The following is an 18,301-nucleotide window of genomic DNA, read 5'->3' on the forward strand; positions in this document are numbered from 1 at the left end:
ATTACTATTCCTTTTCTGATTTTTCTTATCCAGATGCTCCCCTATCAAATCTCACCTTTTTAAATTTTATTTTATTTTTTACCTCCCTCCATTAATTCACGTGTTCATCTGAAAAGGCTTAAGATCTTCCAACTTTGGATGAAAACTTCGTTTAGAAACCATAAAGTAGTTACAAGAGAACAGTTGCCCAAAGCTCAGAACTAAAAACAAAACTGGAGCATGTGTAAGATGTGGCCAGTGTCTTTACTGTAACTTGGTTATGAGACTAAACCAACCATCACTGCTCTAACATGCCAAGGAAACCATCTGAGGGGGGGTTGTGGATGCTCAGCTGTCACATCAAAGGGAGCAGCATTGTTCTAGCAGCAGCCATTCCTGTTTCAGCTTCCATGGCTGGAGATTTGAGGCTACAGATGTGATAAGTGATGCTCATAAGTGATGTGGCTAGAGAATTGACACTGAGTTATAACATCAGATCAGAAAATGTGATGTATTTTATGCGTGTCAATAAAGGAATGACCTGTTCTTATTCTATAGAGAATGGAAATTAGCAGTCAAATGTCCTTTGTATTCCGAAGTAGGGCCTCAAAACATTTTGTCATTTTCATTTGGATTGTTAGGAGGCTTGAAGCTATTACTTAATTGGTATTCCAATACTGTTTAATATATCACTGAATAAATGATGCCAGTTGCCAATGGATGAGTGACTGGTTAATAGCTCTCCTAGTAATTGATTTATTTTTCTTCAATAAAGTTGCATAAACAAATCAAAAAAGAAAATTCACCAACTACACAGAGTATGATGAAACTTCGAGGATGATAGCCAGAGACAGGACTGAAAGGACCTGTCGTGGCTTCTGTCCTCAGTGAGGATGCTTCAGTCATCAGAGAGGAAGACTTCTGGGCCATGTGCCTGCGTTGCTACTGCCCACTGTTGGAACCAAGAGGCAAAGTCTAATCAAAAGGAAGAATTATTTGGCTTCATTTCCATCTCCCAGTCTATTACTGAGGGAATTCGGGGCAGGCACCTGGAGGCAGGAGCCATGAAGAAAGCTGCTTGCTTACATATGCTCCAGCTCTGGGTTGCTCAGGCTCATGCTCACCTTCCTTCCTCATGTAACTAGGGCCCACTTGCCTAAGGATGGAAGCACCCACAGTGGGAAGGGACTTTTTGCATCAATTATCAATCATGACAGTGACCCACAAACGCATCCACAGTCCTATCTGAGTAGTCAGCTCCTCAGTTGGGGTTCACTCTCTCCAGGTGACTCTGAGTTCCTTATCAAGTTCACAATAAAAACTAGCCAGCACTGGCTATGCCTATAGAACCAAGAAACATAACAGGAGAAGGTACTGAAACCCTGAGCCCGTGTCCACATCAAGGTTTCTTTTCTTTCAAGAGACAAAGTATTGATATGCAGTCCGGAAAATGTGGATGTGATTTTTAATCCTGTACTCTGCCTCCCATGTAACTGAGATTACGAGCATGGCTTACATGAAACTGTATAATTAATAATTCCTAGTTACTAGTGCCAGAAGATCTGTCTATTGTTTGTATGTCTATGTAATATTTGTCTATCTTCTGTCTATTATTTTATCTATCTGTATTATTTGTTGTCCATCCATTGACCCCCCATGAGAACAACACTATATTAAATTGACACTGAACAATTTTATCCAAATGCAGTCCCTTTCCATAGCATTATAAAGAGAGAAGGTTCTTATTGGTGTCACCTGAGCATACAGTTTCAATAGTAATGAATGTCCTGATGGGTACAGGAACACTCACACCAGTCTCTGTTGCTTGATAACCTGCTGATGCTTTCTTCAGGGCTAAAGTTTCTCTATGTCTACCCCACTCACAAACATCATTAAACAATATGGAGATATACTGGTATTTGACTTGAGATGAAAAGAAGAAAAAGGCAAGCCAATCAAAGTGAAAGAGTAAATAGAAATGAGGTTTCTGAGGCTCTGGGATGTCAGGAGTCTTTTTTGGCTGTGTGCCAGGGAGCTGAACTTGAAAATCTTGAGTCAGAAGCAGGGCCATGTTTTTTTTTTTTAAATTTTAATTCTTTAATTACTACTCATATTTACATTTCCCTCCCCCATTCCCTTGCCCTCCCAGCCTCTCATGTTCCTCACCAACCTCCTCCCAACCCATCTCCCACCTCCTCCCCAGGGATAGTGAGGTCCTCCATAGAGGACCTTCAAAGTCTGTCATATCATTTCAGGGAGGGCCTAGGCCCTCCTTGTTGTATCTGGGCTACAATAGTATCCCTCCATAGGGAATTGACTTCCAAAGTCCATTTGTGCTCTACAGATAAACACTGGCTCCACTGTCAGAGGTCCTATAGACTGCCTTGGCATCCTGGCTGGCACCCACATTCAGAGGGCCTCGTTCCGGCCAATGCTGTTTCCCCAGCTTTATGACTATGGTCTCCATGCTATCAGTAGGTCAGTTCAACTGTTTATGCATGTTTTTCTAGCACTGTCTTGGCTCCTTTGCTCATCCTTCCTTCCTCTCCACAACTGGAATCCAGGAGTATGGTTCAATGCTTAGCGGTGGGTGCTCATTTCTGCTTTGAACAACTACTGGATGAAGGCTCTAGGAATAGTAACCAAGGTAGACATCAATTTCATTATAGGGGAAGGGCATCAATGGCATCCTCTCCGCCTCTGCCTGGATTCTTAGATGGGTCATCCCTGTGGATCCCATAACATTTCCCCTGTGTCAGACCTCTCTCCAAACCTATACTGTCTCCCTCTATCAAGGCATCTCCTTTCTTGCCCTCCTCTATTCCCCATCTCAGTCCTCTTGTTCTCCTCCCCCTCCCCTTCTTCTGTTTCCACCTCCATCCTCTCCACCCATTGTGGGGAAGCTGTAGCCATGCCTGCTTAGGGGCTGGCTACAGGTGTGTCTGACCATGCCTGTGAGAGCATGGTCAGGGTGAGGTAGAGTGAGAGTTTCAGGTGGCTGGGCACTTTTGGTTTTGCTTTCGACTTGCTGTACAGACTGCTGCTGCGCTGGCTGGCTAGTTCGCTCTGTAAGTAAGGCTTTTCTCTATTAAATACCCTTGTATGTCTACCTGGCTACCTATTGGTATTTTCCCACATTATCTGGTTGTCAGGAGTGGGATATTGGAAACCTAGCCTCCATTTGGGACAGCATGTGGGTCCCACTGGGACTGCGGGCCTAGGCTGGGAAAGCTCCCTCTCTCCACAGGTGCTCCCGGCTCACAGCTGAGCTGCTGTGCCACACAAGCAAATTCCCGCTGCTGTTGAGCCTCTCAGAACCATCTGCCCAGCTGGGAGACAGTTTCTAGCTTCGTGCACGGGACTGGCTCGGACTGCGGCCTACCCTTGCCTGGAGGCCTCCTGCCTAGAGCTGAGTAGGCCTCGGCTTTCAGCAGCAGCTTTCCCTGGCTGCTGCATTGGTAAAGCCACATCTCTTTTAGTGGTTGCAGCCACAAGGCCGTATACTCTCTAAATAAGCGCAGACGCTTTTGTGACCTCTCTCCACTGCTGTCACCATCTTGCCTGACTGACCACAGCCAAAGCGGGCTGTGCCGAGTAGCTGAACGCCTGTGCCACCTGCTGGTCAAAGATAGTTACTGCATCTGGAGTAGAAATCAGGTAAAATTATGGCAGAATATTTATCATTTGCTAAAATTGATAATATTTTTGCTTATTATGTGAATTCAATGTTTAAGCATTCGCTAATCTGCCAATTACCGGCCTATATCCTGTAATAGCAGTTAGCATGCTGGTACAAATAATATTACTAGCCAGAGGACCCAGGAACAGGGATAAGTATAACCTCACCACCTACTTAGAGGAAATCACAGCTTTACACAATGAGGTTTTGGAGAACAGATTAGGTCAGGCCACAATTTTGCAGCAAGTTGAACAGAAATTAGATGATAAGCTTGGCTCTGTGTCCAATACACTAAAGACAGAGCTGTCTGTTACCCAAGATGAGATACAGTGTACTTATGATAAGATAAACACAGAGAGATCCTCCATGTCTGAGGCATTAGAGGTTAGGCTGTCAGAGAACTGTGACGAACTAAAGAATATCTGTAGCCACCTAGAAACTCAGATAGGTGCTGTTACCCAGAAACTAAATGCAAAGGTGCAAAATACCCAGGATAGGGTTGAAGAATTGGACAATTCCATTCAATCAATTATTGAAGCATCTAAAGTAGCAGATCACAAATTTGAGTCTATATTTGAATGTTTGGAAGATAATTTACAGTACAGGGCTGACAGATTACATAGGTCCATACGGTCAATCGCTGAGGACTCAAAATCAGCAAATCATGACCTTGAATCTAGACTCCAATACCTAGAAGGCAGTTTCCATGCCATCCAGATCCTGCCTAAGGATGATCAAATTAAAGACCTAGAAAAACGTGTACCGGAGCAATTAGAGCAATTTACAGATTCACTAACATGCTTGGAATCTTTTATGTTAAAGGAGATTGAAACTTTTCATAAGTATATCATTACTAGGCTTAAAGATCGTTGGGATGCCTCAGAGGCAGAATAACTTCAATCTGAGGCACCTACTCCACCCAGGTATCATGACTATTCTTCTGAGGTTGTTACTCGTATACCATTAGTGTAGCCAGCTACCATGGTAGAAAAGCCAACTTCTAAGAAACACCCTCAGGGACAGCTGGCTTATGTATGGCAACCTATACAGCTGAACTGAAGGATCTTAAGAATATTAAAGAATCAGTTGTTTCATATGGTCTCCATAGCCCATATGTAAAACAGCAATTACATTCATGGGCAACCTTTAACAGGGTGACACCCACAGATTGGGAATGATTGGTAGCAGCTGTACTTGAGAATTCATGCCAAATCCAGTGGAGGGCATTGTTCAGGGAAGAAGTGAAGATCCTTGAGCATCAAGGCGTAAAGGAAGATTTTGAAGCCCACCTAGATAAGATTCTTGGTCAGGGTATTTATGCTAACCCACAGGTTCAGGCTGAATATGATGACCATATATTGTCTCTATGCAGGGAAGCAGCATTAAATGCCTGGGATAAGGTTCATGAGCCAGGACAATGCCTAGAATTTTATACCAGAATAGAACAGGGACCTACAGAACAGTTCCAGGACTTTTTACAAAGGTTAACTAGGGCAGTAGAATTCCAGGTTAACAGATCCAGAAACAAGACAATCAATTATATATAAAATAGCTTATGAAAATGCAAACTCAATATGCAAAAGAATACTTTTTCCTTTAAAGATCAGATCAGCTCCACTAGAAGAATGGGTTTTGCATGCAGCCAACATTGACTATAATGTGCAAGATACTGGAGCTTGGGCAGTAGAAGCCATCTCAAAAGGTTTAAAATGGCAACAGCAGATTAAAAGTTCTAGAGGTGAGGATGCAAGGGCTTGGGAAGGAGAAGCACCTTACAGAGGTCAACATAGGTACCAAGAGGCTAGAGGTTACTACTACTATGAACCAGAACCTTAGGTAGGAAGGTCTCCTTCCCCAGGAGACCATGAAGGCGCCAGGAACCTAGATATTTCAACTGTGGTAGAATGGGACATACTAAGAGTAATTGTAGACAAACGAATTCTAACAATGCCTCATATGGAAGGCCACTGCCTTCTGGATTGTATAGAAGATGTGGTAAGGGCAGACACTGGACCAATGAATGTAGATCAACCAGGGACATGCAAGGAAACCTGTTAAGGCCGGGAAACCCCGAGGGACCCTCAAGAAGGTCCCCACATCGAGAAAGGTCCAGTCATGCCCAGTAGCAGTGGGAGACAATCTCTCACAGGACAGATAGTTCTTTGCCTATTGTGAAAAATGATACTGCTCTAGATGGTAGTTTGAATAGTGATGAAGAATCAAATGTGATTGGACAAGATAAGAAACGCATATTTTAGCAAACTTCTATTAATGATAAAAGGCCTCAGTTGAAAGTGAAAATTAATAATAAAGTTATTTCTGGCTTAGTAGACACTGGGGTGGATGTAACTATTATTACCCAAAAGTCTTGGCCTCAGAAATGGCCTCTTAAAGAGGCAAATGTACAATTTTTAGGAATTGGAACTCTATCTAGAGTTTGACAGAGTGTTAACTCAGTGGTCTGCATTGGACTGGAAGGACAGACAGGGAGACTGAAACCATATGTGGTAGATATAACTATAAATCTCTGGGGTCGTGAACCAGCAATGGAATACTCAGATTAATATTCCTCCAATGTTGGATACAAATTATGTACAATCTTTAGATAGTAGAAAACATCTGGTAAGATGCTATGGAAAACAGTTACCAACCATCCATGCTGTACAGAATCTAGGTACAATTGGTGGACCTTCAGAGGAGCCAAAGGCCCTGCCATTGAAGAGGCTTACAGATGAACCAGTTTGGGTAGGACAATGGCCTATGACCTCTGAGAAACTAGAGGCTTTAGAAAAGTTAGTACAGGAACAGCTAGATGCTGGACATGTAGAGGAATCTAACAGTCCTTGGAATTTTCCTGTATTTGTTACCAAAAAGAAGTCAGGTGAGTGGAGAATGCTGCCAGACCTGAGAGCCATAAATAAGGTAATTCAACCAATGGGCTCTCTTCAACCTGGAATGCCATTGCCTTCCTTGATACCTAAAGGATGGCCTATCATAGTCATTGAGCTAAAAGACTGTTTTTTTTCTCACAATACCATTACAGGAAAATGATAGAGAAATTTTGCCTTTACTGTACCAACTCTTAATAATTCACAGCCAGTTAGGAGATATTAATGGAGGGTTTTGCCACAAGGAATGCTAAATGGTCCTACTTTGTGTCAACACTTTGTACAGCAACCTTTGGAAATAATTCATAAGAAATGTTCACAATCTCTTGTTTATCATTATATGGTGACATTCTTATATCAGATCCTAATAAGGAAAATTTGTAATGTATGTTTGAAATGGTGAAGGAAGTTCTGCCTTGTTGGGGGTTATAGATTGCCCCAGAAAAGACACAAAGAGGAGACTCTATTAACTATTTAGGTTACAAGATAGACTTAACAAAGGATCAGTGTAGGGAGTAACCCTAGCCCCGCCCAATGGACCTGGGGCAGGTACCAGGTGGACCTGGGGACTCGCCCATAAGGGCGGGGTGAAGGAAAGCCGGGATGACGTAAAAGGGACTTCTTAAAAGGCTGCACGTGGGGACCGCGCGCTCTTTTTGTTCTGGCTGCGCTGGCTGGGTTCTTAACCTAGCTCTGGCCTGTGTTTCATCCGGCTGTGCTTGGAAATAAAGAGACTTTAAACCAATATCTGGCGCCCAACGATAAACGAACCTGAAGAGCCAACGAGCACCCGGAAAATCCAGTGAGTTTCCCCCGTGCGTGAGGGGCTTACCACCCCCCACCACCCACCCCCGCCTTTCCCCGGCTCCTGACTCCTGCCGCGGGGTCCTTGGATTCGCCCCCTTCCAGCGGGTGCTGCAGGCCGCGGCTCAGACGCGAACAGCGGCGCCCGCGCATAACCGCTGCCGCTGGGACTTCTGACTCCCGCAGCGGTGATTCCAGCGCCCCATCCACCTGCCGACTCCTCTTCTTCCGGCGGAGCGCCGGTGCATGCCGTGGCTCAATCACGCTACTGGGACTTCTGACCCGCCACGTGAGAGCTGCCCGCCCGCAGGAGACCCGGCCTGGCTTTGTCTGGCCATCCGGCTACCTGGGAGAATTCTCCGGGGCACTCATCTTAGTTAGCTTCCTGTGTGCGCTTAGGGCCTGAACGCAGAGCTCCTGCGCGCAAAGAGGAGGGTTTTCAGCTTTCATTTACAGGGAAAGCACCCCTGTTCCCACTTGCCTGTCTACACCTGCTGCCTCCGTCTGCGACCAGACCCTGGCAGGGTAAGTCTTTCAACTCTAGCCGTGGGCACAGCCACCCGCCTGACGCAAATACCCACAGGTAAGTTCTAAAAAGTTTCTTAGCAGCAAAAGCAGAATTCTGTGAGTCAGATCCTACTCTAGATAGACGCGCTGCGCCACCTGCTGGCCAGCACGTGGTTACTACAACGGGAAATGGATTTACCAATAACTATGGCTACATTTCCCCTAAAGCTAGACAAGTATAATATCTCTTATGCTTACATGCATTCACTGCTGGAGGAGCAGGCTGACTTACAAAATATGGGCTTACATGTTTTGTTAGCTGTGACTTTCTTGATTCACGTGTCGTTGTTCCTCAAGAATAGAAGGAAGGTTGATATCTCTACCCACTTGCAGGACATACAAGCCTTACGTAGCCAAGCTCTAAATGAATCAAAACTTACCTATTCATCGATTCTTGAGCTGTTAGAACAAAAACTGGACGATGGGCTCCATTCAATGTTCTATAAGATACAGACAGATCTATCTACTACTCAAGCTGAAATGCAGCATATTTATAACAACATAAAAATGGACAGATGCTCCATCGAGTCTTTAAAGGCCGATCGGGCAAAGGACCGTGATGAGATTCAGGATGTTATTCAGCACATTTATAACAACATAAAAATAGACAGATGCTCCATCTTAGAGTCTTTACAAGCCGATCGGGCAAAGGATCGTGATGAGACTCAGGAACTTATTCAGACCTTACAAGCTAAACAGACTAAAGACCATGAGGAACTGAAATCTAGTTTAAGTATTCTGCAAACAAAACAAACTACAGACCATGATGCCTTAATGGCTAAGCAGGCAGCAGACTATGAATCGCTAGAGATGGCATGCAGCCGCTTAGAAACTCAGCTAGGCTCTCTCTCCTATTCCTTTGTCACTAAGGTACAAGAGACCCAGAATAGGCTTCAACAATCAGATAATGCCACTAAGTCAATAGCTGGGAAATATGAGAGGGACTATAATGAACTTAGAACTGAGCTTCAAAGATTACAGGAGGAGTTACAGACCAGGGTGGTCAAACTGGAAATGTCTACCGAGTTAATGGCAGAGATTAATCGCAACCTTGATTCTAAATTTCAATCTTTGGATGGCTATTTCCAGGCCACCCAAATGCTAGCTAGGGATGAACGTATTACTCGTCTAGAAAATCTTACAGGAGAATTGTCGAAGCAAATCGAGGATTCCGCATCACGCCTTGAATCCTTAATGGTGGATGAGATTAAAGCCTCGCGTGACGAAATTCTGACCCGGCTGACATACCTTGAACAAGAAGACACTGACTCACTTCGATCCGAGATGCACAATTCGAGAAGGTATTTCAATCACCCTAAAGCGGTTACACACACACCTTTAGTATACCCGGCCATGGTGGTGGACAAGCAATCATCTAAAAAACACTCCCAGGGGCAGACAGCATATACGTGGCAACCAACCCAATTAAAGGATCTTAGGCATATTAAGGAATCGGTTGTCTCGTATGGTCTTCATAGCCCATACGTAAAACAGCTGTTGCATTCTTGGGCCACTTTTAACAGGGTGACGCCCGCAGATTGGGTGGGCTTGGCATCGGCTGTCCTCGATAATTCCTGCTTAATTGAATGGAGAGCATTATTCAGGGAAGAAGCTGGAATCTTAGAACGACAAGCCGCCAGGGACGGAGTTGATGCACCTCTCCAAAAAATCCTAGGAGAAGGCATTTATTCTGACCCACAGATTCAGGCTGAATATGACGACCATACACTGTCCCTATGCAGAACAGCAGCATTAAATGCATGGGACAAGGTTCGTGAATCAGGAGAACAGCTAGAAGCTTTTACAAAAATAGAACAGGGACAAACAGAACCATTTAAAGACTTCTTAGACAGATTGACCAGAGCAGTAGACAAACAGGTAACAGATCTAACAATAAGACATCCAATTGTGTATAGTTTAGCTTATCACAATGCAAACCCAATGTGCAAAAGAATACTTTTGCCTCTAAAGATCAGATCAGCTCCACTAGAAGAATGGGTTTTGCATACTGCCCATATTGACTGTAACATACAAGATACTGGAATCTGGGCAGGAGAAGCTGTCCCAAGAGGCTTCAACAAACAACAGGAGATTAGAAGAGATAGTAACAGAAGGACTTGGGAAGGAAGAGCACCTTACAGGGGCTCACACAGGTACCGTGAGGCCAGTGCTCATCGCCACCTTGACCCAGAGCCTCGCATAGGAAGAGCACGCTCTGGAAGTCCATGGAGGCGTCAGGAGAATAGATGTTTCAGCTGTGGTAAGATAGGACATACAAGGAAAAATTGTAGACAGAGAAATTCACGCGACAGGTCGTTGCCCTCTGGATTATGTAGGAGATGTGGTAAGGGCAAACACTGGACTAATGAATGCAGATCAACTAGGGATTTTCAGGGAAAATTATTGGCGCCGGGAAACTCGGAAAGGGGCCTCGAGCAGGCCCCTGCCCCGAGAACAGTTCGATCATTCCCAGTAACAGTGGAAGACAATCTCTCACAGGACAAATAGATAATTCCTTGCCTATGGTGGAAAATGATATTGCTCTAGAGGGTAGTTTAAATAGTGATGAAGAATCACATGTGACTAATGAAAATGACAAACGCGTATTTTGGCAAGCTTCTATTAATGATAAAAGGCCTCAGTTACAAATTAAAATTCACAATAAAGTTATGTCTGGTTTGGTGGACACTGGAGCTGATGTGACTATTATCACTCAGAAATGTTGGCCTAAGAATTGGCCACTTAAAGAGGCCAATGTACAATTTTTAGGAATTGGAACTCTATCTAGGGTCCGACGGAGTGTTAACTCGATGGTTTGTATTGGACCGGAAGGACAAAAAGGAATATTGAAACCTTACGTAGCAGATATTGCTATAAATTTATGGGGTCGTGATTTATTACAACAGTGGAATACTCAAATTAACATCCCTCCAGTGTCGGATACGAATTCTAGACAACCGCGGGATAGTAGAAAAGATCGGGTAAGATGCCATGGAAAATGGTTACCAACTATCCGGGCTGTACAGACATTAAATACAAATGACAGGCCTTTAGAGGAACCAAAGGCCCTGCCATTAAAATGGCTTACAGACGAACCGGTCTGGATAGGGCAATGGCCTTTGACCTCTGAAAAGCTAGAGGCTCTAGAAAAGTTAGTACAGGAACAGCTAGAGGCTGGTCACATAGAACAATCTACCAGCCCTTGGAATTCTCCTGTATTTGTCATCAAGAAGAAGTCAGGTAACTGGAGAATGCTGACAGACCTGAGAGCCATAAATAAGGTAATTCAGCCTATGGGCGCTCTACAGCCTGGAATGCCATTGCCTTCCTTAATACCTAAAGGATGGCCGATCATAGTAATTGACCTTAAAGACTGCTTTTTCACTATACCATTACAAGAAAGTGATAGAGAAAAGTTTGCATTTACGGTGCCAACTCTTAATAACTCACAACCAGTTCGGAGATACCAATGGAAAGTTTTACCTCAGGGGATGCTAAACAGCCCTACCTTGTGTCAACAATTTGTACAACAACCTTTGGAAATAATTCGTAAACAATTTCCACAATCTCTTGTTTATCATTATATGGATGATATTCTTTTAGCAGATTCTAATGAGGAAACTTTAGAACGTATGTTTACTATGGTGAAGGAGGTTCTGCCTAGATGGGGTTTACAAATTGCCCCAGAAAAGATACAAAGAGGAGATTCTATTAACTATTTAGGATATAAGATAGACTTACAAAGAATCAGACCTCAAAAGGTACAAATTAGAAGGGACCGTTATCAAACTCTTAACAGTCTTCAGAAGCTACTAGGAGAAATATCTCAATTACAGACAATCATTGGTGTGGAGGGACATGACTTAAAGCATTTAAAAATGGCACTAAAAGGTGATAAGGACTTAAACAGTCCACGAATATTATCGGCTGAAGCAGAAAAAGAGCTACAATGGGTAGAAAACAGAATATTGGATGCGCATGTAGATCGGATAAACCTTGATCTAGATTGCATTCTGGTCATCTTGCCATCCAGAGAATACCCTTCTGGGATTCTGATGCAGAGGGAAGACACTATATTGGAATGGATATTCTTGCCACATAAGCAGAACAAAAAGTTAAAGACGTATATAGAAAAGATTTCTGATTTGATTTTAAAGGGCAAATTAAGACTTCGTCAGTTGACTGGGAAAGACCCAGCAGAGATTATAGTACCCTTAACTAATGATGAGATTTCCTCCCTATGGAAGGATAATGAATATTGGCAAATAGCTCTCACTGACTTTTTGGGAACAATTAGTAACAACTATCCCAAAACCGACAGAATTAAATTCATAAAAAAGACGGTTTGGATTCTTCCACGCATTGTAAGACAAACTCCCATTTCTGGAGTTCTTACCTTCTACACTGATGCTAACAAAACAGGTAAGGCTGGTTATAAAGCAGGTGAGGTAAGTAAAGTAGTTCAAAGTCCATATACATCTGTACAGAAAGCAGAATTATATGCAATTCTTATGGTGCTCATGGATTTTACAGAACCTCTTAATATAGTTACTGATTCCCAATATGCAGAAAGAGTCGTCTTGCACATAGAGACTGCAGAATTTGTCCCTGATAACACTGAACTAACCTCGTTGTTCTTGCAGTTACAGGAAACAATCAGAAACAGGAGTAACCCACTGTACATTACGCATATCAGATCCCATACGGGTCTGCCAGGCCCACTGGCACAAGGCAATGATGAGATCGATCGTTTATTGATTGGCACTGTGCTAGAAGCCTCGGAATTTCATAAAAAGCATCATGTAAATAGCAGGGGTTTAAAGAAGGACTTCTCCATCACTTGGCAACAAGCCAAGGAGATAGTGAGAAACTGTCCTACTTGTTCCTTTTATAACCAAACTCCACTGCCAGCGGGATGTAATCCTAAAGGCCTTCGGAGGAATGAGATCTGGCAAATGGATGTTTTTCACTTTACAGAATTTGGAAATTTGAAATATGTGCATCATACCATTGACACATTCTCAGGTTTCCAATGGGCTACTGCTCTCAACTCTGAAAAGGCTGATTCCGTTATTACACACCTACTGGAGGTGATGGCAGTTATGGGCATACCGGCGCAGATAAAAACTGACAATGCTCCGGCATATGTCTCCACAAAAATGGAACAGTTTTTCAAATATTATAACATTAAGCATGTCACAGGTATACCACACAACCCTACAGGACAAGCAGTCGTCGAAAGGTCTAACAGGACACTTAAGGAGATGCTCCATAGGCAAGCTGGTAAGTCAAAACCCCCCAAACATAGGTTACATAATGCCTTATTAACGCTAAACTTTCTTAATGCCAATGACAGTGGGCAGACAGCTGCGGAAAGACACTGGACTACGGAAAAAACAGCTGAACTGAACCAACCAGTGTATTACAAAGATGTGCTGACCTCGGTATGGAAACCTGGACATGTATTACGTTGGGGTAGGGGTTTTGCATTTGTCTCCACAGGAGAAGAAAATCTTTGGATACCATCAAAATTGATCAAGATTCGAGTTGAGGAGACAACCCCCTCGACAAGGATGACTGACAGGTATTTTCTGAGGAACTGCCCTCTATAAGTCAAAGGACATTACATGTATGGATACTCAAGGAAAGAACGTAGCTATAACCATCGAACAAAAGGAACGTGATATACGGTAAAAATTTACAGCTGTCTCTCGAATAACTCTATGTCTATTCATTTCCTGGTCCCTATTCAACTAAATCGAGACTGGATTTAGAGTTGGGTTTGGCTTTCCTACTCTAAAATCCAAGTATGTTATTTAACAACATTTAAAAGTTTCTGTGTTATATCAAGAAGCCAATTGCTATAATACAGAATAAATAAAGAATAAGAGGACTATCTTTGTTTTTCTTGGCTTTTCTTTTACACCCTCTCAGAATCGTTGTTAGTCAAGGTTCATCAAGGTACCTTTTCCAGTACACATACATAAACAAGCGAACATTTCTCTGATGACACTTATGTTTGAGTCCCATACAGCCATCAAGACCCATCCTGACAGCAATCCCTACATGCTCCGGAAAAGGAATTGGACTACACCTTCCTGACTACACTGGATTCAACTCACTCCGTTTCGACTGACACTCCAACCAGAACCTCGAGTGACGACTTCAATCAAGTTGAGGATTTCAACGTAGATCTTCAATCAAACAAATCATCTAACATGGACTAGATATAACTCACTAGAGACTTTCCCTGTACTGGCATTTTTTTTTCCACAGGGCCCCCACATGACCATCTTCGTCCCGTTTCAGCAGGAAGTAACCTAGAAGATGCTACGCCCCCGTTCCCCATTATTGTGTATTAGGGTAGTGTAAGCCTAGTTAAGAATGACCTTCTTATTGTTTAGAGTTGGGATTGGAAGAAGGTGTTCAAGTTAGACACTTTTTCCACATGACTTTAAGACTTAGCTAGAATAGACATAGGATGTATCATAGCAGATTATTGTATATTCTTGTATTCCACCCTTATGATTGTTAGTTTTGGATATTTTACACTATTAAGTTTTAATCCTCTCTTAGACTAAAAGGGGAATTGTAGGGAGTAACCCTAGCCCCGCCCAATGGACCTGGGGCAGGTACCAGGTGGACCTGGGGACTCGCCCATAAGGGCGGGGTGAAGGAAAGCCGGGATGACGTAAAAGGGACTTCTTAAAAGGCTGCACATGGGGACCGCGCGCTCTTTTTGTTCTGGCTGCGCTGGCTGGGTTCTTAACCTAGCTCTGGCCTGTGTTTCATCCGGCTGTGCTTGGAAATAAAGAGACTTTAAACCAATAGATCAGACCTCAAAAGGTACAAATTAGAAGGGATTGTTATCAAACTCTTAATTCTCTTCAGAAATTATTAGGGGAAATTTCTCAATTACAGATGATTATTGGTATAGAAGGACATGACTTAAAGCATTTAAAAATGGCCCTTGAAGTTGATAAACTGTCCAAGAATATTATCTGCTAAGGCAGAAAAAGAGTTAAAATGGGTAGAAAACAGAATATTGGATGCACATGTAGATCAGATAAACCTTAATTTAGACTGTATTCTGGTTATCTTACCATCCAGAGAATACCCTGCTGGGATTCTGATGCAGAGGGAAGATACCATATTGGAGTGGATATTTCTGCCACATAAACAGAATAAAAAGTTAAAGACATATATAGAAAAGATTTCTGATTTGATTTTAAAGGGCAAATTAAGACTTTGTCAACTGACTGGAAAAGATCCAGCAGAAATTATAGTACCTTTAACTAATGAAGAAATTTTCTCCTTGTGGAAGGTTAATGAATATTGGCAAATAGATCTTACTGATTTTTGGGAACGATTAGCAACAATTATCCCAAAACTGACAGAATTAAATTAATAAAAAAGACAGTCTGGATTCTTCCACGTATTGTAAGACAAACTCCCATATCTGGAGTTCTTACCTTCTACACTGATGCCAACAAATCAGGTCAGGCTGTTTATAAAGCATGTGAGGTAAGTAAAGTAGTTCAAAGTCCATATGCATTTGTACAGAAGGCAGAATTATATGCAATTCTCATGGTACTTATGGATTTTACAGAACTTCTTAATATAGTTACTGATTCTCAATATGCAGAGGGAGTCATGTTACACATTGAGACTGCAGAGTTCATTCCTGATAATACAGAATTAACCTCATTGTTTTTACAATTACAGGAAACAATCATAAACAGAAGTAATCCTATATACATTACACATAGCAGATCCCATATGGGTCTGCCAGGCCCACTAGCACAAGGCAATGATGAGATTGATCGTTTATTAATTGGAAGTGTGCTAGAAGACTCAGAATTTCATAAGAAACATCATGTAAATAGCAAAGGTTTGAAAAAGGACTTCTCCATCACTTGGCAACAAGCCAAGGAGATAGTGAGAAACTGTCCTACTTGTTCCTTTTATAACCAAACTCCATTGCCAGCAGGTTGTAATCCTAAGGGCATTCGGAGAAAGGAGGTTTGGCAGATGGATGTCTTTCACTTTGCAGAGTTTGGAAATTTGAAATATGTGCATCATATTATAGAAACATTCTCAGGGTTCCAATGGGCTACTGCTCTTAACTCTGAAAAAGCTGATTCTGTTATTACACACCTACTTGAGGTGATGGCAGTTATGGGTATACCTGAACAAATAAAAACTGATAATGCTCCAGCATATGTCTCCACTAAATTGGAACAGTTTTTCAAATATTATAACATAAAGCATGTTACAGGTATACCACACAATCCTACAGGACAAGCAGTGGTTGAGAGATCTAATAGAACACTTATGGAGATGCTCAACAAACAAGCTTGGAAGACTAAACCCCCAAACACAGGTTGCATAATGCTTTATTAACACTAAACTTTCTTAATGCCAATGAAAAAGGACAAACAGCTGCAGAAAGGCACTGGACTATGGAAAAAACTGCTGAACTCAATCAGCCAGTATACTTCAAAGATGTACTAACCTCTGTATGGAAACCAGGACATGTGTTACGTTGGGGTAGGGCCTTTGCATTGGTTTCCACAGGAGAAGAAAAACTTTGGATACCATTAAAGTTGATCAAGATTCGAAAGGAAATACCTCTCAACGAGGAGAAATGACAGGTATTCTACTAAGGTATATCTTATAAACTAAATAGAAACCTCCCAAAGGAAAGGGAAGTGTTTTGCTTTTATCTTCACAGGAAAACTCATCTCTAGAAGGCAAAGGACACTGCATGGGTAGATGCTTAAGAAGAAAAGGTAGCTATAACCTTCAGACAAAAGGAACGTGCCATATGGTAAACTTTACAGCCGTCTCTATTTCCCTTTATTTCCTAGTCCCTATTCAATTAAACCAATGCTGGCTTTAGAGGTGGATTTGGCTTTCCCCCTCTAAAATTCAAGAACATTGTTTAACCAAACTTTAGAGTTTCTGTATTGTATCAAGAAGCTAATTAATATAATACAGAATAAGAGAAGAATTTGGGTACTGTCTTTGTCTTTTTTGGCTCTTTCCATCAAGGTATACACCCTCTCGTAATCGTTATTCTCCATGGTTGCCTTCCCCAGTATGTGTACATACACAAGCGAACATTTCTCTTCTAACTGTTTATGTTTGAGTCCCACACAACCAATGAAGACCTGCCTGACAGCAATCCCTGGACACCTCGGAAAGGAAATGGGCCACACCTCCTTGACTGCACTTGATCCAACTTGCTCCATTTCAACTGACACTCTAGCCAAAGCTTCACAGATAATGACTTCAATCAAGTTGAGGATTTCAAGTGAGATCTTCAATCAAGTGAATCCCATCTAACATGGACTGGATACAATTCATTCAAGACTTTCATTATACTAACATTTTCTTCCTACAGGAACCCACAAGGCTATTGTGGTCCCATTTCAGCAGGCAGTAACTTGGAGGATGCTTTGCTCCCTTTCCCCATTGTTGTCAGTTAGGATAGTGTATATACCTAGTTAGGGATAGCTTCCTATTGTTTATGGTTGGGATTGGAAGGAGGTGTTCAGGCTTGGACACCTCTTTCAGATGACTTTAGGGTTTAGTTAAAATAGATAGTTAGGATGTGACATAAGCAGATTATTGTGTCTTCTTATATTTCACCTTTATGATTGTTAATTTTGGATACTTTACACTGTTAAGGCTTTTTTTTTAAAAAAAATTATTTATTAGTTCCAGTTAGGGAACAAGCTTGTTTCACATGTAAGTCCCTTCTCCCTCTCCCTCTACTCACCCCATCCCTCCTCCCCCACACCAGCCCACCCCACACTCCATTCACCCACCACTCCCCAGGCAGTGTAGGGCCCTCAACGGGGGCTCTGCTAAGTCCACCAAGTCTTCCTATGCTGTCCTGGGACCTTCCCCATGAGTCCAGGGCCAGAGTGTAACCCTTCACGTGGGATGGGCTCTCAAAGTCCCTTCTTGCACCAGGGAAAAATACTAATCCACCACCAGAGGCTCCCTGGAGTTCAGAGGCCTCCTTATTGACATCCATGTTCAGGGATATGGATCAGTCTTGTACTGGCCTCCCTGACAGCATCTGGGGTCGATGTGCTCTCCCTTGTTCAGGTCAACTGTTCCTGTGGGTTTCTCAAACCTGGTACAGACACCTTTGCTCTTCATTCCTCCCTCTCTTCAACTAAATTCCCGACTGCGGCTCAGTGTATGCCTGTGGATGTCTGTCTCTGCTTCCATCAGCCACTGGGTGAGGGCTCCAGGATGGCATAAAGAGAAGTCATCAATCTCATTTTAGGCGAAGGGCTTTTAGGTTATCCTCTCCACCATTGCCTGGATTGTCAGCTCGTGTCACCCTTGTAGGTCTCTGGAGATCTCC

The 18,301-nt window shown here is 42.7% G+C and overlaps 1 protein-coding gene across 1 annotated transcript in view; it reads left to right on the top strand.

Moving 5' to 3' along the window:
* The first annotated feature begins 8,046 nt into the window (after positions 1–8,046).
* LOC113835458 (vomeronasal type-2 receptor 116-like) overlaps positions 8,047–18,301 on the top strand; it is a 56,103-nt gene continuing 45,848 nt past the window's right edge. The window contains exons 1-3 of the mRNA XM_035444155.1: positions 8,047–9,218; positions 9,441–9,598; positions 10,687–10,898. Coding sequence (XP_035300046.1) covers positions 8,047–9,218; positions 9,441–9,598; positions 10,687–10,898 — 1,542 coding nt within the window. The remainder of the gene's footprint in view (positions 9,219–9,440; positions 9,599–10,686; positions 10,899–18,301) is intronic.

The sequence above is a fragment of the Cricetulus griseus genome, chromosome 4 (genome assembly GCF_003668045.3).
Source record: "Cricetulus griseus strain 17A/GY chromosome 4, alternate assembly CriGri-PICRH-1.0, whole genome shotgun sequence".
Lineage (NCBI taxonomy): Eukaryota > Metazoa > Chordata > Mammalia > Rodentia > Cricetidae > Cricetulus > Cricetulus griseus.